At 44.7% G+C, this 22,166-nt stretch overlaps 2 protein-coding genes across 4 annotated transcripts in view; both read right to left on the reverse strand.

The window, feature by feature from the left end:
• The window catches only part of LOC105457939 (FERM, RhoGEF and pleckstrin domain-containing protein 1-like), a 20,842-nt gene extending 16,709 nt beyond the window's left edge, over positions 1-4,133 (reverse strand). Inside the window, exon 1 of the mRNA XM_011702912.1 lies at positions 4,017-4,133. Within this exon, the coding sequence (XP_011701214.1) occupies positions 4,017-4,133 (117 nt within the window). The remainder of the gene's footprint in view (positions 1-4,016) is intronic.
• On the reverse strand, positions 1,599-21,779 carry LOC105457868. 3 transcript variants are annotated; one of them, XM_011702775.1, is made up of 11 exons: positions 21,029-21,779; positions 19,339-19,617; positions 17,350-17,454; positions 17,054-17,276; positions 16,706-16,829; positions 16,527-16,614; positions 16,289-16,444; positions 15,996-16,156; positions 15,686-15,760; positions 13,879-14,021; positions 1,599-12,943 (listed from the first exon to the last, which is right to left on the reverse strand). In XM_011702775.1, exons 2-11 carry the CDS (start codon positions 19,519-19,521, stop codon positions 4,401-4,403), a joined length of 9,801 nt encoding a protein of 3,266 aa, XP_011701077.1. In that variant the 5' UTR covers positions 19,522-19,617; positions 21,029-21,779; the 3' UTR covers positions 1,599-4,400. The 3 variants fall into 3 exon arrangements, with proteins under 3 accessions (XP_011701077.1, XP_011701079.1, XP_011701078.1); XM_011702777.1 differs by lacking the exon at positions 21,029-21,779 and adding an exon at positions 20,054-20,351; XM_011702776.1 differs by lacking the exon at positions 21,029-21,779 and adding an exon at positions 19,854-20,039.
• Between the last annotated feature and the right edge of the window lie 387 nt (positions 21,780-22,166).

Here is a 22,166-nt window from a genome sequence, read left to right on the forward strand (position 1 = left end):
GTCAAGATCAAAATTATAGCAGCCTCCCTACATTGGCATGTTTACCACATTTTTATTATTTCATATTAAAAAATTTCTTTTTTGTAAGAATCGCCAAAAATCTGTTTAAGGGCTTTCATTTTAATCTAAAAGCTCTTGACAAAGTTTTATTAAAATCGACCTTTTTCGGAAGTTTATTCAAAACAAGAATAAGAGAGAGTGAGAGAGGGGAAGGGAAGGAGGGAAGAGACAGAGACAAAAAGAAAAAGAGAGAGAGAAAATTTCCGACCGAGTAAACTGAACTGATGGAAAAGTGACGTTACATTGTTTCCTTTTCGTGATGAAATGACAAACTTCCCCGCTTCGTCTCTGCGGTTTGATAGCATTCGCGCGTCTCCGATCGAGTTCGCCGTTGTACAGATGCTCATACACAAATGGAGAGACATAATGATACTAATCACGCATCAAAGGGTTTTATTCGACTAATCGCCCAGGCCGTGCCACTATAGACATTAACTAGATCAGTATGACGAGTATGACCTCTGCACCGAGTACGTTCGGTGAGATGAACCGTATTGTTAACCGTTAACGTTTGTCGTTCGTGATTCTGCACATCGTAACTTCTCAAAAATTCTGCTTCTTACATAACTTCGGTAAATTTATCAAAGTGTTCTCTCAGAATTCTAGCACATTCATATAACGGCCATAATCGTTAAATTATCGATGCGAACAATGCGACTTTTAAATTAGCGTCCTATCATTCGCATCGAGAGTCCTCTCTACTTAATTTAATTTACATACGCCGATGCGTTTAATTTTAAACGAGTTTATCGCTGCGAGAAAAAAGATCGAAGAAAACGTAGAAAAAAAGGACGCTGTGAATTATATAGATAAAAGGAGAGGGGAAAGAAAATCTTTGATCTTCGGATCACAAGCTCGAAGATGAATCGCGGAAAGCTCTTTCCCAAATAGAGATATATTTACGGAAGATCCTCTGGAGATCTATTTTTCTCGTGCGTGGTCAGATAAGCCGTTTCGTATGTCGCGCTTCAAATCAGGAGCCACCCCGGAATTGCCGAAACCGCGACCTTATTTGAGTGATTCGACAACGGCCATTCCGATGGTCTCACTTCGGACAATCCCGGGATAACTGTCATTCCAAGCTCGGACTAGTACGACATGTGTACAGAGTGTGTAGTCGGAAAATGTCCAACGATATGACCCTGACACGTATCGACGTAATCCTGAAGTGTGTAAATCTCGTTCGAATTTTAAGCCTATGGCTCGGAACATGCGCGGATATCAAAATTGAGAATTCGCCGGAAACAAAGTAACGGCATATGCCATCATTTATCGGCACTCAGCGGTAGTCCCTTTGCATCTCGCATATTTCGCGCCACATCCCTTTCATATCGTAACACACGATCATAAAGTAACGATTTTAATATATCCGTGTATAATAACGATGATATATATTGCGAGAATCTTCCACATATTTAACAGTACATAACGATCTCGCCTTATTATCGGGAATGCTGCAATTCCCGAACGCATTATTGACGAATTATTGCTGTAATTAATTATATTCAACTGCGAATCTATTCAAATTTCAAAGATACTTTTTTTTTTTAGATATACTTTAACAAGCCTTCGAAATTAAAGTACAATGTTTTGGTAGGTGTATTTAGTTAAATAGCTGCGCTCTGCAACAGGATGAGTAATTAAAAAGCTCAATTCCGTATTAATTAAGTCAACCCTGCTATTCCGTATTGATCTATTTTTTTCTTATTTTCATCTTTAAGACGTAACAACTCTGTAAGTGTTGCACCTAACAATTAAAAAATTCATAGCTCGATATATCGTTTATTAAATACACGCCTGTAAAAAGAAATTATGTATTTGATTGAAATCGAATTAAAATATAAAAAGTATAAAAGTACTAAACAGCAAACAAGTGTGTCGACAATTCTACGTAAAATTAAAACGGCAGCAATTCGAGCAATTTCTTACATTCCACCTAAGAAAACAAACTTTATTTCACGCTGCTGACGATGTCGCGTTCAATTTTACATTCGCAATTGTGATCATTATCCCGAAAACACATAGTATATGCGCTCATAATACTGATGTTACTCGCGTTTCCTCTCTTTCGCGTAATCAAGTGCATCTATATCGCTCACACATATTTTACCTATCTAAGAAACGCGTTAAAGAGATACGCGCACGTGCAGCGCGCGTAAACGCGTCGCAATTCGCGCCGAATTCGTTCACGCCTCGCTACCGTAGTTAAATTATGCACACGACGACAGGTGGTATAAAAACTAGGCACAATAATACAAGCCAATGAAAAATCCAAATGGGACTTTCTATTGCTTTTCGCTCAAGTCGGACTCCTTCCTGAAGTTTGTTTTTTTATTCGGTCAAAGTGTACGTTTCTTTCTCATCGGGAGACATCTCCCGTTCTTCCGTAATTCACTATAAAGCCGAACTCTTTTTCTCGTTTTCTCTTTCTCTCAAAACCACCGATCTAAGGAAACGAACAATTGTGAGCGGTAAAAGATATGCACGTGTTACAAAACGTATCAGTCTCAATTAGAAATTTTATTGAACGAAGGAAACGAAAAAAAAATCAAGCGTCTCCGAGAAAACAGCCGAGACGCGTTTCTCTCAGCGATAAATAATAAATAACAGCCCAGTAACAATTTTAACACAGAGCATAGATCTCCCGGCCTTATCTTGCGGATATATCTGTCGCTAGGCGAATAAGTCTCACGGATTATTAATGATTAAGAGGCTTAAGTTCCCACCTAAAAAAAAAAAAAAAAAAAACAGAGCTTAGCAGCTACCACTCGGTTGGTCCATTGCCAACGTCTATTAACGAGTAACAGGTGCTCCTCTCGCTCGTCGAGGATAAATTCCGTACGCGCAGGATATACCGGTGGGTGCACCTGCCGGCCGCGGCGCCATTAAAAAGCGCGGGGGAGACGCGGCGCACCACATTTACGTATCTAGGTTGAGCAACTTTTCCTCACTCCTTCTTTTTTTTTTCTTCTAATTCGCGTGCGCGAAGCAAAATCGCGGCGTAATCATAGGAGATCACGTTGTCGTTGCTGTTCGGAATACAATTCGAACTGGAAACAATCGCCTCCCCCCCCCCCTCGGACGACCACCTTACGTAATTCCGCGTTTCGTTCTCCCTCGATGGAATCCCACCTCGAGCGACCGCCGCTCGCGATTGATTGTCCTGGATGAATTTTCAAGGTCGCGCGACCGAATAAAACGGCGTGCATTCGCGACGCCGTGAGTTAGCGCTGATTTAATCCCTTGACGTTGTTACAGCGTGACGCAACAACGGCTGCGCACGATCACGTGCCGTAGGAGCGCCGGGTGTAATTATGTATAACAAAGCTACGATTTCTTTTTCTTTTTAGGAGAAAAAACAAAGTAAGTACGTTTACGTTTATTCATTCAAGTATTCGCACGATTTTCCCTAGCAATGTTGGGTGTGTCTCGTGCAAGGAACGAAACGAGGACTCGAGTCGATTAAAAGGATTAAAAATAAATTCGCCACAACAACTGTGGCTCGTTTTAAAATTACGATTACCTTTGAAAATCCTACATCGCTCTTTCGATTTCTATGATTTATAACATTATCATAATTAGGATATAACGTGTCGCGCGTAACGTTTATCATTCACTAACGAGTCGCGCGCGGGCACGCTGATCGCGATAGTTGAAATACTCTTCGCTTCCCATGTACGTGTGTGTGTGTGTGTGTATGTGTGTGTGTGTGTGTGTGTGTGTGTGTGTGTTTTGCATGAATATTACTTGCTAAAATATACTCATCCTCTACTGGGGACCAAAGGGACTCTATCGTGACGGTGATATCAAAGTAAACCGAATCTCTAAAACGCGTAACAAACCGTATCTGTATCCCTAACGATAATGCTACATTTCTCGCGCAATTTTTGATCATTCAGCCTTTGAGCTTTCTAGCCCGGAAACGACGGACGACGTCGTCTTCGCCCTCGTCTTACGTCTGTCCTGCTTTCGTCATCGTCGTCGTCGTTGATGCCCTTGTCGTCGTTCATACCCGTATAACTCTCGATTCTCGATTGCCGCTCAGCGCGAAACACCGCCGGGCAAATCGTCATCGTTGAATCAAGATCGCAAGAAGGTCAGGCCGAGTCGTCGAGATCCGTTCCCATTTGATCTTCGTTCGCGCGACAGACATAAATCGAGAGTGCCAACGTACGGCCACGGAGAGTCTGTCAATTCTAAAGTGCGTTCAATTCCATATACGACTGGGAACTTGTCTACAAATCCTGCTAGTTTGAGCCCGTGAGTGAGTGTTGACCGATCGCGCTCAATTTTCTCTCTTCCACGGGCATTTCTGTTTAGCGTCGATCGTCGACGCTGCGTCAACGCTGCTGCTGCCGATGAAGCTCGTCCTTCGTCTCGGACATTTCGTCATTCTCGTCGTCGTCCACGTCTAGACTCTGACCCTCTGGCAGCAGCGGTGGCGGTATGGTCGCCACGTCGAAACTGGAGTCGGTGCTGGATACTATGTGGCCGTCCTTGACCTCAAGATCGACCACCACGCGGTGTCGCCTCTTGGCGTTCTGCTGTCGCTTCCGGCGGAAGGCCCGCTGACCCCGATCGGGCGTGTGCGCCGGACTGTCCATGCTCGAGGAGGTGTCACCCTCGCTCTGCGGGCTGCGGCTCGACGAGTAAGGCATCGTCTTCGTTCTGATCTGCGTCCTAACCGGCATAGGCGGACTGGACGTAGTCGACTCGCCGCTCAGACTCGTCGTGGAGTAATACGGGGTCGACTTTGCACGGATCGGCACCATCACGGGCCGTTCGGTGGAACGCGTGCCCTGAGCTCGGGTCGGCTCCGAGAAGCCGCGATCGAATTTGCCTGATCTCGCCGATGGTTTCTCTCGCTCCGGAACGTCTCTTCGTTCCTCGGACGACCAATCGTCGTCTGCCGTTCCCGGTTGTAGGGTGAGCTCAGCGTACCTCTCATGCATATCTTCCGAACTGTCCCCGCGGCCGACCTCCATCCGCACTTTGTCGCTACTGGAATATTTCATTGCGGGTACATTGTCGTACAACTGATCCTCCTCGTCCTCCTCGGGGATCGGTAGCGCTGTATCGTCAACACAGAGCGTATCCTCGTCCGGGCCCATTTGAAAGTCATCGTCAATGGCCTCGTCGTACTCGTTTCGAAGCGTGATACGAGGTGGCGAGATGTCGGCGAATTCCTGGGGATAAACGCCTTGCTGTTCGTCGTCGTATCGACGTAGACGATGGTGCTCGTCGAATTGGCTCTCGATAAATCGCCGCGCCTCGTCGAACTCGTCATCGTGCGCTCGAGATTGACGTGGATCGTCGTCATCCTCGGCGGTTGTCTCGGCCAGTAAAGTCTTGTGCTGTTCGATCGCGGAACCGACGGCTTCGTCCTCGAAAAATGCGGAAGCAGCCGTCGCGGGTGGAGAAGGCAGTGGTGGTGACACGGGCAGCGGCAATGAAGACGGGGATGGCGGAGACGGGAGGGAGGAAGTGTCTGCGGACTGGCACTTCGAGTTTGGTCTCATGCTGGTCGCGCTCCTCTCGGACGTCGTGGTGTCGCTCTGACTCTTGTCCGCGGCCGTGGCGTAATACTGCTGCGGTATCACCGTCGTGCTACCTGACCAGTCCGAAATCGAGGCGCCGAGTTCCGCCAGCGAATTGTCATCAGACTTTGTACCCGAGTACTGGCAATACTGGCGCACGGTGTTGTTCGAGCTGGACCATTCGGACATGGACAGACCCATCGACGTGTCCTCGCTGTGCGACGAGCCGGTTATGTAGGAATTCGACTTCGGTTTTACCGCGATCTTGACTGTACCGTCGGCCGTCGCGGACGTTGAAGGACTTTGCCCGTCCTCCAAGAGAGTCGAGTGCAGATCGTCGTGCAGCGTCCTGTTCTCGTCACTGGAGTCGCTGTCTTGTTCTGGATTAACGGGCGTCTCCGTACTGTCCGTAACGGTCACCTTGACTGCTTCCTCCGGTTTGATTTCCATGTAGAATGTTTCCACATGGCTCACTACTGGTGTTTCAAAAACAGGTGAACTGGGCGGCGATGGCCAGTCCTCGGAACTTTGCAACTGCAATCGTGATCGCCTGTTCGTTCGCGGCGATTTCGAGTCATCCTCATGAGCGCCAACCACATCGATGGGAATGTCCGGTAGTTCGGAAGACGTTCTGCGATCATCAGAAACAGATGGTAACGCCGTACCGGACGGAGGGTCCGATGATAGAGACGGCTGATGATCGCTTGACATCAAAGATTCATCGTCGAGGCTCGGCGACCTCGAGCTTGGCTTAAAGGAATCCTCGAAGTCGCTTCTATCTTGCTCCGACGTGGTCGATCGTTCGGATATTCTCGACAACGTACGTGAAAGTGAAAATGCGCCGTAATTAGCTAATATTTCGGGACCAATGATAAAGGTGCCCGGAAAGTCCGCTAGGTCCTCTTGATAACTGTCTTCGTTCTGACCGTTGCTGTCCTCAGATTGCGATTGCTGCGCGGTGCCCTCGTCCTGAGCCACCCAGCCGTCCTCGAGACTGGAGCTACCGGAGCTTCCCTGCGGAAATGACTTCCACGTGACGCTGATTTCTTGCTTTGGAGGGGGATGCGAGCCGTTGCTGTCATCATCTAAGGAACCGCTGTCTCGGGCACCTTCGATCATAGCGATTTCCCGACGATCTATTATAGGTTGTATCTGGCCGATACCTAGTGGCCGAGCGATAGAACATGAACTGGAGTCTGGATCTTCCCTGTCCGGTGTCCAAGTGTTGGTCTCTTCGCTTCTCGAGCGTTCACTGCTCAGTCTAAGTTTCCTGTCAATAGAAAGACGATTGGAATCCGCGATCTCTGTTTCCTTCATCGGTTCATCTTCCGGTAATTCTTCCGGCGTTTCTTCATCTTCTTTTTTCATCTCCAGATATTCCGGCGTCAATTCAACCTCGACCAACGTCTTTTCGTCCATCTTGTCCACACCGTAATCCGGCGAACTTAATTCGCTGTCCGGACCTCGCGGAGTCCGTATTTGCATATCGAGCGCATCGAGCGTATCCTCGCTCGTATCAAGTGAGTCTAGCCGCTTGTTTTCGTCTTCTTCCCGCTCGTCGATCTCTACCTGCACTTCCACTATTTCGTCCTCCTCTTCCTCCGGATTCATATCGTCGTCAGAACATTCTTCAATTGATATTTGTATCGGTGACTTGACCATATCTGGAGGATCGTCCTGATCGTAATTAAAAAAGAATACATTATCCTCTCGAGCCGCGCTTATAGTCACGTCAGGCACGTCATCTCTCTCAGACGGACTTCTCGAGCCATCTGTGTCGACTTTGACACGAAAGTCATGTGGACGAGATGGAGATGGAGATTTAGTTTCGCTAGTTCTCGCACTTGTCTCACCATCTGAAACTTCGCTGGGCGATTCAGTCTGCTTACAGACAACTTCCGTACTACCGCTCTTTATGAAAATTGTAGATACTGCCGGTTCATCTTGATTCTGAGTTTGATCTTTTGGCATATCCTTCGCGTCGGAACTCTCTTGAGAAGCTTCCTGTTCGACGCCGGATTCGGCGGAACTCTGATCGATGAATTTTGTCGCTTCCTCCAATTTAGCGCTCTCTATGACCTTCGACGTTTGCGCCTCGTTAAAGGAACTCGTAAATGGCATTCGGCTACCCTCGTAGGAATCGGCACAAGGGACAATCTCGTTACATTCTGTTAGCGGCGATTCTAGATACTGCGTCGAGGTCTCGGTAACGGATAGAGAATCCGGCACGGTTGTGTGATCGGTACTATCAGATTTATGATTCGGGGAGGCCTCCATCTGAACAGAGAGCACCTTCGATGCTGCGCTCGCGCCTTCGGCAGCATTCTCCTGATCCTCCAGATTCTCCGACACGTCCACCGTGTCATCCTTGCTGGAAAATGCGTTTGCCGGCGGTAGCCTGTGCACGGAGATCACTGCGGCGTCCAAGGATTTCGCGCGCCGCTGAGAAGTAGGCGACTGCGTTGCGCCTTGACGCTGAAGAGCGCCAATCCCGCTACCCTCCGAGAGACCAAGACGTGCGCGAGCAAACAGTATCGGCGTCTGTCCCGGTTTACGTAAGACTAAGGGAGATTGAGTTAAATCCTGAGCAAGTGCCGTTTTCTTTAGACTGTCCTTTGTTACTTCCTTGCCTGGCTCTTTATTTGTCTCTTTTCCTGGCTCTTTGCTCGGCTCCTTGCGTGACTCCTTAACTACTTCCTTGGACTCGTCGGCTGCTGCGACACGTTTAGTATCTACTGGCTGATCAATTACAACGTCAGATTTAACAGACGATTTAGAATCTTTCTCCTGTTTAGGCTGCTTTGATTCAGCAGTAGCTTCCTCGCTGGTCGCTTCTACTTTCAAAGCTACTTTACCGCGTGCCGTTTTTGAATCTTGTTTTGCGTCCTTCGCCACAGCAGCTTTAGCGACAGCTTTGAGTCTCTTCGGCGAAATTTTCTCTACTGAATCTTTCTTCTCTGTACTACCCAGACTCTTCGATATTCCCAACGATTTCGGTCTCGACTTTTCGGACTTGATCGCGCCTTTAATAAGTTCGTCGTCGACAGACGCGGATTTCGCACGAGTACTCTTCGCTTCTTCCTTTTCCTCCTTCGATGATGAAAACGGTTTATCGGATAATCTAGTTACAGATTTTGATCTACCCTTTTGTACAATGCTTATTTCTGGCGCCACGTCAGTCGAATCTATTATTATGATCTCTTGCGGCATCTCGCCGAGCTTCAATTTGGATTTGTCAATTTTTGTACTCGCCGACGGTGAACGTGACTCTTTCGACGCGCTCTTTTTCAGCGGCGGTTTGTCGCCCTCTAATGATTTTGATTGCTTTTTGAAATCCTTCTTCGGTTCGGATTTCATTTTCTTCGCTCTCTTCGGTGAAACGTCCTGCACGAAGTGCTTATTTTCGAGTTCCGGCGAGAGCAAGGTATCGATCGGTGCCTTCTCTTCCGCCAGCGACAAAGACTTCGATCTTATCGGCTCTCCGTGCGGTCTTAACAGGAAAGGAACGAACTCAGGAACTTTAAGACTATCCAACTCTAGAGTAGGTTTCACAGGCACTTCGTCCAAAGGCAAATCGGCAACTGGATCCACGAAATCGTCAAATCCTGTATCGATGATCTTTGGCCTCGATATCTTCGTAGCGGAATTTTTACTGACTTCCGAAAATTTCGATTCTATTCTCTCCAAAATACGCTTCGTTTTTTCAGGAATACTTGGCTTCTCTAACGTCTTCGGTTTTTCCGGAATCGGCGGTTTCTCCGGTTTGATTTCCATTGTAGCCGGCATGTGAACTTCAGCTATTACAGACTGTACATTTTCTCTCTTTTGATCATCGTCAGACAGTTCATCGGCTCGTTTCGGGGAACGATCTCGTTCTCTCTGTTCGATGGTTCTGACTTGATCCATCATTTTCTCTTCAGCCTGTCCGCTGTCAGGAATTTCGGGTAACGGTATCTTTTCAATGCTATCTTGCGTCTCTAAACTATCGTCCGGTGCTTTCAGACTATCTTTCTCAACTTTCGCCTTACGTTCCAGATTTTGCTTCATTTCCATACCGACGATGTCGGCAAAATTCAGAACAGCTTTCGCCGTTTTCGCAGTGGGGCTCCTGGGCGCGCCATCGAGAGATTTCTTCTTCTGTATCACAGAGACGATAGTCACGCTAGGATCAGTCGGCGACTTTTTGGGCGAACGTTTTTCGATAGCCGAGATAATGGTGACATTCGGCTCTACCGGCGACAATTTCGAGGGTTTCTTGTCTAAGCTCGAGGATTTCTTGCACGTGTAATCCTCGATGATAACTTCGGCTTTGTTTCTATCTAACGAGCCGCCCTTTTGCGAGAACTTTTCGGGAGACTGAGTCTTCGCTTTCGAGGGGCTCCTCTTGCTAGGCGACAAACTGCAAACAATGCTCTTTGGATCTGTGGGCGAGAGTTTCGATGTTGGACTTAGAATACTCCTCGGCTTATCCGAAGGGCTTAATATCGATTTCGGTCTTGCGGTAGCCGTGCCACTTTTCAGCTTATCCGGAGACAATTTATTGCCAGCCTTGTCTACCGAAGAAAGCTTAGTCAGATCGAAGTACGGAAGATCCGCCACCATTTTCAGCGGTAACTTCGGCAAATCCTTGGCGAGACTTTTAACATTCCTCGAGGTTTTACTGCTATCCGATTCGGATTTTTCGTCGGACGCCGTGCCATTCATAACGTGCCTCTTGTGCAATATGTACGGGATATCGACGTTGGTCTTCTGTATCGTCGCGCTGTCCGAAAACGGTTCCTCGTCACCGGAGTCAGCCGGTGTCAAGTCTATGGATTTCTGGTGCATCAGCATGTGCCGCTTGCTGTTGCTGGATCCTAACCTTTGCCGCGCCGGATTCGGATCGCTCTTCGTACGCTCCACCGGCACGTGTCCGGGCAAGGCGGTCTCCTCGAAACCTAGGACGATACCGCCAACGACCTTCGGCTCGTATTCGGCGAACACGGTTTTCGACTTCAAATTCTCCATCTCGTGCGGCACGCCGATAACGGTTTCCGTACGGGATTCGATAGACAGTTTCGCTTGCCGCTCACGTTCCCGTCTTTCATCGTCTTTTCGCGCTTTCTCCAAACTCCTCCAATCATCACGTTCTCGCGGCTTTTCTTCTGACTTGGCTTTCTCGGATTTGCTCCTGCTCTTCTTCTGGTCCTTATAATCCATCCTCTCGATATTTTTTCGACGCTCCATGCTATCGAAGTCCAAACACTCGAGACTCCTTCCTTCCCGCGACTCTAAACGTCCTAAGTACCTTCGTTCACGCGAGTCCAGCTTTTCCAAGCTCTTTCGTTCGGCGCTCCTCGATTCCATCTTTCTCTCGTAAGTTCGTTCTCTTTGCTCGTAGCGCTCCATGGATTTCAAATGTTCAATCGCTCGCGGATCAAAGTCAAACTCTTGAGAATCGAGTCTCTCTATGCTCTTCCTCCGTTGTTCTTTCAATCGCTCGAATGGGCTTCTGTTGCCGGAATCGAGGCGTTCAAAAGTGTGCCTATCGTAATCGATAGAAGCGGCTCTATTCTTCCTCGTTTCCCGAGAATCTATCCGTTCGATACTTCTCTCCCGGCGCTCCGAATGCCGATGATTGCTCCTCTCCTTGGGACTCCTCAGATATTCCATGCTGCTGCGCAGCCCTTGAGAGTCTAAACGATCGACGCTCTTACCGCGCGACTCGTAGAAATCATTGTTATAAAAGGCACTCTTTTCCCTCGAGTCTAGATCGTAATTCCTCTCGTGTGCGTCAAGCCGCTCGATGCTTCTACGTAACTCGCGTATATCGATCCAGTCTATGCTGCGACGACCGTGGCTATCCGATCTCCGCTCGCGCGAGTCGAGCCGATCCGCTGAACGACGTTCTCGCGAATCGCTCTTGTCCATTCGCCTAAAATCTCTCGAGTAATCCCGCTTTCGCTCCTCCCTCTCAATGCTTCTACGCTCCTTCGACAAGACTTTCTCGATCTTAACGTCAGCGTCCCTCGATTTCCTATCCCTAGACTTATGCCCTCGACCTAGACTACCTGTCTCGACATACAATCGCGGCGTATGATCTTCCAAGCTAGCGATACTGCGCGCCCTAATCGTCCTACCTCTCCCGCTATAATCTAACGTTCTACTTCCCTCAACCGGGCTCAGATCGTCATCAATTCGCGATTTCGGACGCATAATACCCTCGTCTCGCAAGACCTCCGAATCTACGTGAGTGATCTTATATTTGGGCTTTAAGTTCTTTAACTCGTTCAGGACAGAAACTTTTTGCTTCTGCACCTGCATTACCATGGGATCTTTTCTGGCGGAGTCCTGATGCGGAATACCCATTTTGGACGGCTGTTCTACGGAATTCGCGTGTCTCGTTTCGAATTTACGTTCTATTTGAGTGCCCGTCCGATGTATCCTAGATTCAGTGATCACGAAATCGCTGTCTGCCTTGGGTACAGCTGAGTACCGATCGATGGACTTAGTTTTAGAGTTCTTGAGCTCATTAAACGCGGATTTATATTGTTGTTTGTCCGAAGACTTTATCGATCTGTGCTTGACGAAGGAATCGGTTTCGGAGTCCATTTGGAACATCTCGTGTTCGATTCCCTCGTCACTCTGATCGGATATAGGTTCGTGCTCGTCATGTGGACTAGAATACGATTCCGGATACTCGAATTCATGCTCGCGTTCCAAAAGCTCGTAAGAATCGTGTGAGAGATCGTCATGCGACAGATCTCCAGCGGGACCCGATTCCTCATGGCCCGATTCGGTAGACAACGACGACGTTCCCGGGTAGGAACTGCTGTAGACACGCTCGGGGACAGAATCGTGATCTAGGGAAGGTAATTTCGAACTAGCGGCGCTATATGAACGATTGCTCTCGTCGTATCGTGTTACGGGATTATCTAATTCACCCTGGGAGGCTAATTGGAATGGGTCTAACGGAAGATCCGCGGTGACTTTGTCGTCCCGCGGTCGCGCTTTACCGGAGTCCTCGAAACTAGAAGCGTACAACTCGCGACAACTAGCCGACCGTTGCCAGGGGTATCTGGGCAGAGGTCGTGGTGGTGGGAATTCGGGAGGACTGCTGTTAGAGGGGCTGATACGACCTGTTGATGAAATCCGTGGCTGCTGGCTGGTAGAAAGCATCGGCCGCGGTGCTGGGACCTGGCTGGGGGTGGCTGGCGAATGGACGTCGATAGAGGTGAGCGTCCGAAACGATGTAGCTGTGTCTTCTCGACGGTGAATCGTCCCTCCCATCGAGACACTCGTCGCAGTCGTCGGAGAATCCAGTGTCATCGAACCGCATGACAGAGACAGAGCTGGGGTTGCCAGTGCTGGAAAAATCGTATCACACGATAGGAAAAAGGAGATATAAATCTCCTTTCTTTTGACATCTACATATGTTACGAAATTTTTTTTTAATTCCCGTGCGATTACGCCTCTACCGTGTTAATTATTCTAATGAATATTTAATTAATGAAACTATTGCGAAAAAATGGATTTAACGCGTGCAAGCGCACGATACTTTTACTTCTTTTTATTTCGTTAAATAAACGAATAAAAGTAAATTAGTATTCAATATTAGTAGTAAATTAGTAAATTTCTGTTATAATAATCAATAATATTTTAATAGTTATGTTAGTACGTAATACTAATTAATAATCAGTACATATTATCACTTTTTTTTAATCGTACAGTATAATATATATTTGTTTTTTTTTTTCTAAAAATTGTTAATATTACTTTCATATTTTTCCAGATACTAAAATTGATGAAATATTTTAGTAGTTAATTCTTCATGTAAAACTAATGTAATCTCATAAACATTTTAGTTTCAAGTCTTAAACGTACATATATACATTTCAGAAATCATTTCAATGTGTAATCATCGAGGTACGAGTATAATCATAATCGTAAATATACGGAATTTCGATTTTCTTAATTATAATTTCTACGTACGCACGCACACACATACACACACACATACGCACATGACGCACGCGCACATGACACACGCACATGCGCGCGCGCATACATTCAACACATACATACAATTCTTATAAACATAATAAACGTTAGGCACAAAATCCTTTTAAAAACCATCTATTTAAGATACGCTATTCTACTCTACTATTACAATACTTTAGTTATGATACGGTGAAAAGAAATGAGGCTAGAAACAGGTGGACAGAAATAGAGAGAGCCAAAGGGCGGAGAAATTAAAAATAAAGCGTTTGTTGTGGAGGTTGGTGTCGGTCATGGTACATACCAGGATCGCCGAGGGGCAGGAGGGGGTGGGCAGAGATGCTGGAGCTGCCCATAAGGGAGCTGCTTGGAGTGGCCCCACGATAGCCTCCCCCCTCCGAGCCCTGCAATGCCCTACCACCGCTAGTCTGCCGGAACGAATTGGACCTGCGAGCAAGAGAGAGTCAAGTTCAGCATCAGACTTAGGCTGTCAAATGCCAAGCCTGTGTTTGGAACTAGCTTATCCCTTCTTTCTCTTTCGTTGTCGTCAACGAATCATTAATAGGAAAAAAGAAAAGGAAAAAAAACAGGACGCTTCTCGACTAAACCGACGCTACGATGCAAGGAATTATGCGGATGATATTGATTTTCCTACCAATCCACATCTTGGAATACGATGCGATAAACAAAAACAGATTATTTCTGATACGATACACGGTCAACACCGCCGTTAAATGATTTTTAATTGCAATATTATTGTTGTCGACATGTACAGGTATTTCATATTTTTGATTATACAATATAACAAAATAGAAATGTCACTTAAAATGTTTAAAAGTGCAACTATATATATATATATATATATATATACATATATATATACATATTTACTAATTATATATGTTATATAATTAGTAAATTACGAATTGTGTTTTGGAGAACCATTGAATTTAGGAATAGTGAAGACAGCCATTATTTTTCAATGGAAAACGAAATTGTAAAAAAAGGCTGCCCTACTTTCAAAAATGCCATATGGAATATACTTTATAAAAACATTAATATAGAAAACTTTTATTTGCGCGTTCGAAAATAGCCATACGTGCAATAATTATATGAAACACAAGAAAATATCTTGCGTGTTCCAAAGCATAAATAAAATACAAGAGTGCACTTTCAAAATAAATATACTTAATGTCATATTTAGACTTTAATACATACAACTTTTATGATCATATAAAACTGCTCATAGACTATCAAAGATTCATATAAAATTTGATTTTGATACATTTCACGATTTTATTGCTTGTGAGGTAAAAAAAGTCTAGAAGAGGCAAAATATAAAAATATTTAGGCTCCTCTTAAGATCTTTTTTAGCAAATAATCTGATATCGATATGTAGTAATGTATAAATAATTTCAACTTATTTATAAACAAATTTAATGTCACACGCGTTATATCAGTCTTTTTGTCAATCGATGTTTCAATGTATGAAGGCGTTTCTCAACCGTGCATCGATATCGCACAGCAAACAGAAATCTGCCGGCGCACAAGAATAACTTTTCTTTCTTCGACTGTGTCATACAATAGACTATCTTCTATTTTAGAGAACAATCTACTGCTATGGACAAATATCTTGTTGGATAAAACTTGTTAGGGCAGTGAAAAACGTGGTACTTTGCTGTGTATAATTAGATATACAACAATATAAATAATTAGTGATCACGCTATTGAGAGAGGGTACACTCATCATTCGGGTTTATCGTGCCTGATGGTGAGCCTGACTCCCCGCCACCCCTGTCCGAGCAGGCAACACTGACAAACGGAAATATAAAAATGGACATAATAAAACAGTTTCCGCTATTGGAAATTGGAAACGTTTGGATAATACATATATAAAATATCGACTTGTAATCCCGGCAAAAGCAAGACCGTGCCACCTCCTATCTTACTCACAAGTTTTGGTGCGTTCGTTAATAAAAATCTCAATGATACAAACCAACATTAGGAAAACAATACGTAATGGTCTGCATGCACTACCTACATATTACATGGGTATCCAAGAACTCTTTTAATTATTCAACAACTCTCTTCGATCACTTGGCGGAACTTACCTTTGAAATGTCTGCCTCTTCACGTAATTATCTCGAACAAATTCGACAATTTGTTTTTGAGTTTTGCCGCTATACCTGGTAATATGTAAACGTACAGCAATGTAGAGATATATTTTGATAATTATTCAAATTCAAAGTATACTGTATACTTTTTAACAAGCTCATACGATCATATTTTAAAGATAAAATATTTAAATGTATAAGCTATTTATCTATAATGTATATTTAAATTGTAGAAAAATATAAAAAGTAGACGTTAACTTTCTTTGATCAATGCAGTAATATTCTGGGAACCAATTTGATTCCATACCTGAATGATGATCCACGGCTAAGCACTCTAGTTTTCTGTCTTACGACTCTCTTAACTACAGAGCAACGGAAGAAACCATGATTTTCTACACACTTTTTCCAAAAGTTTTTACATTCATTACGTCCCTCAAAGAAAAATTCGACCGTATCCTTATAATATCCCTATAAGTAATAAAAAAATGACATTAATATGATTGCAATATAAACGAATATTATATTTAAGTACATAAGTAATTTACTGCCTTAATGCAGAAATAATTATGTTTAAGAATTATAGATATTTTAAATACTCACATAACCCTCGGGATGTAATTTGATTAAAAAACGTTTTCGTTTGAAACTGATTTTTCTGATTTTGGCCCAACTAAATGTATTTATCTTAGTATAATTTTGAAAAACTACAATGCCCATATGTGCCACTGCGAGATTTAGTGGAACATTTTCATGATCCTACAAAATAACAAAGGTATAAAGGTATTTTATAGAAGCGATTTTTAACGACATAGAGAACAAATCTTTTAATATCGCCTACCTTAGCTGGATGCATTTTCATTCCATACAGTTCACAACGTCGAGCGGTTTCTAAGAGATTGAGATCTGCTTCTGCAGGAGATTGACCCCTGTTAACATTAAAACGACATATGTATGTACACCCAACATGAATAAAAAGTGACTTATTTAACAAATATTTATTTTATATAAAATTCTTACGCATGCTTCTTGTGATTCTCCATGATGCGTCGTTCTAACTCTTGATCCTGATGAGGCACAAACTTGTATGTTGATAAATACGTATGATCTGGATAGTCTTCTATCACATAATCCCCGCATTCAGCTAGAAGCAAAAAAAAACAATGATCAAAACAGATCACAAGATATTTTTATTAAACAACGGCAATGAAATCAAAATGTATTACGAAACGACCACAGATTTCTATACAATTCTATTTCATTTCTGTTTCTAAAAATCTGAGCGAAACGACTAACGATGTTAATATAATTTGTTAGGCTTAAATTTAAAATTAATAGTAATCGAAACAGTACAATAATTATAATTACCTTGGACAATATAACTGGCCATCAATGCTGCCGTATTATCATTGCATTGCAATAAACCTTGAGCTAAATCCCGTTTGATTTGTAGACAGAATAAATATCTTGTAAACTCCTCCTCAAGCTGTGCAGGATCCGGCGTATAAAATTTAACACAGAACCTCAATAACGGATCAATAAGAGACAAACCAACTTGTCTGCACACAGGTTTCTCCAAATCCAACCAATACTGTAAATAACAAAATCTTTAATTTTACTGCTCATTAAAGAACGTTATTTACGTTTTAACAATCGCAGCTTACTTTTGTAAAATTTGGTTCCTGATACTCGAGACCGAAGTAATCCGCTTCTAATAGATGTAATTGTTTACAAACTTGATCGAACAACACTCTACCTAGTGCTTTGGCCTGAAATTTGCAAATAATAAGATTTATATCATATCATAGACATAACTAAGCTTTGATAGACAACTAAGCTGTTTATAAAATGCCCGTATTTCTGTACTGTTTTATATTTTCATAAATAATTTTCGTACGAAATATGTCAATCACAATCATATAATCGAATGCTATAAATGTACAGAATAATATCTTATTGTACTTTCATTGTAAGCTAAGATGCTGGAACAAAATTAATCTCTGAAGAAATAAGCAACACGTTGCAAGCATTGTAAATAAATAATCAATAAATGAGTGTACATATTTCACACACATTCAAGGAGATCCCCCATTCGATACATTATATGCTCCAATAGCTCATTCTTCTGGAAATATATGCGCGCACACACACATACATAAACTGCACATATGGTAAATACCTTGCTAATATAAAAATACATAATATTACAAGCTAATAAAAATTTATAAATCTAAATAACGAAATATCTCATTTACTGACACCAATTCTAAGATTCTATTGAAAATTTTTTTTAGAAGATTGCAGGCCTAGTTTATCTATATATACTTTAGCATATAAATTTGATTAACATTACGTAAAACCTTCATGATAGTAAAGCAAATATAAAAATTTTTTTAATGTTTCAAATTAATGTAACAAGCAAGTGAAAATCTCAAATATCGGGATTTTGAGTTAAATAGCTTCGGGAAGCAGATTCTAAGAGGCTCTGTAATCAATGACTCTTGACCTGGATATATGAAGTAAATAGTTTAACATGCCTATGGAGCAGAATATAGGATGGCGGAACTAATGGATATGCAGACTTTTTGATTACATAAAAGATAGGAACGATCGCAAGTTCAAGTTGCATAAAAGTAACGATGTGACAAACATATTAAATAATATATATACTTTACGAAGATTAGATTGCATCAGGGAGATACGGAGCTCTCGGATCAGATTATTTAATGATGTTTTAATACATTGATAAAATACACGCGATGATGGGTAACACAGATACGTGACACAGCTTACGCGCTCGCAAATGCGATAATAGAGGAAGGCGCATTCAATTGCCGTATAATGTAGAATTATGAAGGCACAATAAGATATTCAAGCATCATTCAATGTCACTTTACAACATTTACTCGCGCGAGTACAGTCTCACCCGTAGGGCGCAGGGAAGTCGCCTTTACGAATGCGTTAGACGGCAAATATTTCCACATATAGCTAGCGTATTTTATAAACAATGCACACGAAGGCCTCAGACGAAAAAAAAAAAAACATATTACGCCACATGAGGAACGAGAGCGTGGAATATTCTTAACTTATATTTATTTATAGGTCCCATCGTGACCTTAGACAAAAACTCTGGGTGTTTTCTTCTACGAAGGGTGCTTCAAGAAGTGAATTCGCGAAGCTCTATCGAACTAAAATGAATTGGCAAAAGAATATTAACTGTATTAAATTCAATTGAGCTTCGTTGTACTAATTTCCTCATGTGTCTTAATATGCATAATTATCGCAAAGAGCAGTTGAGACACGAGGATGCAGTAGAGAACTCCGTTTACGCGAACAAGTTTGTGCTCAGTTCCAAATATACGAATCCATAGCCGAGGCTCTTATTATCCGAATGCTGCGGATAATAAGAGCTCGACGTGCTCGACTTCAGTTTTCCGAACATCAGCCCCTATTATCGGAACTAATAATTACGTCAGCTCCTATTATCGAAACTAATAAGTGAGCCTCTATCTATTATTCGAGCCATTCGGTTATCGGAACTGTCTCGCCGTCCTCCTCCTCCTCCTCCCCCCCCCCTCCCTTGATATGTACGGATAAACGGAGCTCTACCGTATTACTTGAAGGATGAAATGTGAGAGATAAGTATCCTTTACCTGCACTTGAAACATTGTAATAGAGTCATCCAACATCTGTACACGAACCGCCAGCATCTTTCCAGCTTTTCGCGGTGTCGCGGGAGGTGTTCTACTACCTCCGTCCACACCAGCTGGCGTCGAATGACTGTGGGGCATTTTGCCGACCCCCTTCATGCCGAAACTTTCTATATCGTTCATCATACTTGGGTCATTTACTCTGTATTTACGGTTGCAATGCGGTTTAATGCGGTGTTCTCTTAAAAGGGGACAATCGATATATCTATATTATGTCATCATCTGCAATGAGACAATTATGACAGGTAAGAGATTATGTTTAAATATTCCATGACGAAGAAATTGAGCCAGAAAAAAGGATTAAAAGTATACGACTAATCGCAACAAAAAAAATAAGAAAAAAAATACTGAAATGACAGGAATGACAAACTCGAGTGAGCTCGTTGAAAGCAAAAGACTTAATTATGTAAACAGGAAATGGACAATCACAAGGAGCCGCACGGTGCAGAATCACGCACATGTCAGAAAAGTGAAAATACAATGGAAAGTATTTGAAAGACAGCCGCAAAACGTCCTTTCTCCGATCTTTCTCAGTATCGGGCACACGGCACTGTTTTCATATAACACTCGTAGCGTCGCACCGCATTTCCAGATAAAGGGACACACCGGAGAGCCGTTCAAAGAGAGAAGGAACAGAGAATCCGCGAGCCAATTTTACCCGCGCGTCTCTCGAGCAAAGCGGAGCGGACACTCCGGCGGCGGCGGCGGCGAGTCTCGCCTCCTATTCCCGACGCGCTGCTCCACTTTCGGCTGTCACGCGTCGTACACGCGTCTCTTTAAAAGCGCATCGATTCATTTCTCTCACACGCGAGTCGCCGTTGGCCGGATACGCGAGACGACGCGCGACGGGACGTGTGTTGTAACTCGGGTGCCCGTCGTTATCTCACCCGATCGTCGCGGAGAACTGACGGTTGAGCGTGACGGTGTGTGTTTACATAACGCGCCACGACGAGCCGCGGTTTATCATTATAAAAATCACGCGGGTTTCCCCGCGACGACGACGCTTCACGGACGCTTCCTCGTTCCGTATCGCGCGTCGCGTCTTCGCGCCTCGCGCGATTAAATCCCGACGACGACCGTCCGAGACGAGATCCGGTCCCGAGCGAGGGGACCTCGGAGTCCGAGACTCGGACACGAGGAGCGAAAGGGCCGAGAAAGAGAAAGAGAGAGAAAAAAAGAGAGAGAGAGAGAAACGCCTCTCGCGATTTCCAACTCCGACTGGAGCGTGGTGAGGATCGAGCGAGGGACGAGAGGCGCAGGAGAGGACGCGTGTTTTAATGCATGCACGCGCTCGTTCCCCGCGCGCTGCGTTTACGCTTTCGCCTCGCCTCGCGCGTTCATGGGCACACACCCGCCCGCCCGCGCACAACCCGTCCGCGTATAAGTGCGTGGTCGTCGTAATTGCGAGTTCCTCGGCGCGGCGTACCGAAAATGGAAGCCGACAGCTCGTCGTCGTCGGGAAGGAGGCTCGAGAACGGAGGCCCTTCGCGCGAACTCTTGCGAGCTACTGCTTGTTATGTACACCGTGAGAACAAATCGCGGAGCGAAGATAGGGAGAGGCGAGAGAAAAAGAGAGAGAGAGAGAGAGAAAGAGAGAAGAAAAGATTGGCTGGGCGATTTATTTCGTACGTACGTCCGCCGGGCCGCTGGTGGCTGATGCGCCCCGCTGCCAGCATGCCTCGACACGCGTCAACCAGAGTTCATTGATCACTGAGGCACCACCGCTGCGTCCGCCGGCCGCTTCCGTCGACCGCTACCGTGTTGTCCTCCTCGCGGTTGCGGCGGCGGCGACAACGACGACGACGACGACGACGACGATGACGATGACGATGACGACAACGGGAGGGAATGCGACGATCGCGTTTCGTCGTTAATGGGTGGCGGTGCTACTCGCCGATCTCGGTGCGGCGCCGCCCGACGTCGTAGGTGCGGCGATATGTGCGCGACGATGCTCGACCATCGAGCGCATACGAGAGCCCCGAAACGGAGTCATCACGTATAGATACGTGCACAAGTGTACATAGATATGTGTATACTGCACACACAAAACACACACACACACACACCACGCGCGCGCGCGCGCGCGCACGCACGCACACTCACGAGACGGTGGAGACGACCGCGACCGACCGCACGACCGACGTCTAAGTATAATATTTCCCGTCTAGACGCGATTTGCGCGAGACGCACAGTGGCGCTCAAGGATCGTGGGCATCGCCATTATATATTTACGTTACGTCTCCGTCTTCGTCCTGTTGCGCTGCGTTGCGTTTTACACGTCGCGTCGCGTCGCGTCGCGTTGCGTTGCGTTGCGCTGCGCTGCGCCGCGATGCGTTCCGCTCACCGCCTTCCCGTCGCTCGCCCGCTCGCGATCGCGCCGCAACGTAGGGCCGGTCTACCGAGGGCGCGACATGTACGAAGGGCGGTGGCACACCGGTCCCGCGAGCCGCGCGTCGTGACATCTGACAGCCGCGTTCGACAGGCCGGACGATTTTACCCGTCGAAGGACGCGCATGGAATGGCGATCAGGATTATACGCGGGTAAATTATTTTGTCACATAATTATTATCGAGTACAGAATTCTGCGTTACTAACCGATGATTAATAGGTTTTTGCTCGATCGGTACCATTACCAATGTAAAACAGCTATATATTGATTCATTTTTTTTTTATCACTTGCATGGATAATCAAACTCGAGGGATAATAATAAAATTGCAATTTTCAAAAATGAAAATATTATCAAGTTTTAAATATACGTACACGTGTCTAC

Source organism: Wasmannia auropunctata, unplaced genomic scaffold (genome assembly GCF_000956235.1).
Source record: "Wasmannia auropunctata unplaced genomic scaffold, wasmannia.A_1.0 LD334880.1, whole genome shotgun sequence".
In the NCBI taxonomy this organism is placed as follows: domain Eukaryota; kingdom Metazoa; phylum Arthropoda; class Insecta; order Hymenoptera; family Formicidae; genus Wasmannia; species Wasmannia auropunctata.

Coding starts and splice junctions, on each gene's coding strand:
- LOC105457868 (XM_011702775.1), bottom strand. CDS start 19,521: ATGATGAACGATATAGAAAGTTTCGGCATGAAGGGGGTCGGCAAAATG. Junction 17,455..19,338: donor TTACAATGTTTCAAGTGCAG/GTAAAGGATACT, acceptor TGCAAATTTCAG/GCCAAAGCACTAGGTAGAGT. Junction 16,615..16,705: donor GAGAATCACAAGAAGCATGC/GTAAGAATTTTA, acceptor TAATGTTAACAG/GGGTCAATCTCCTGCAGAAG.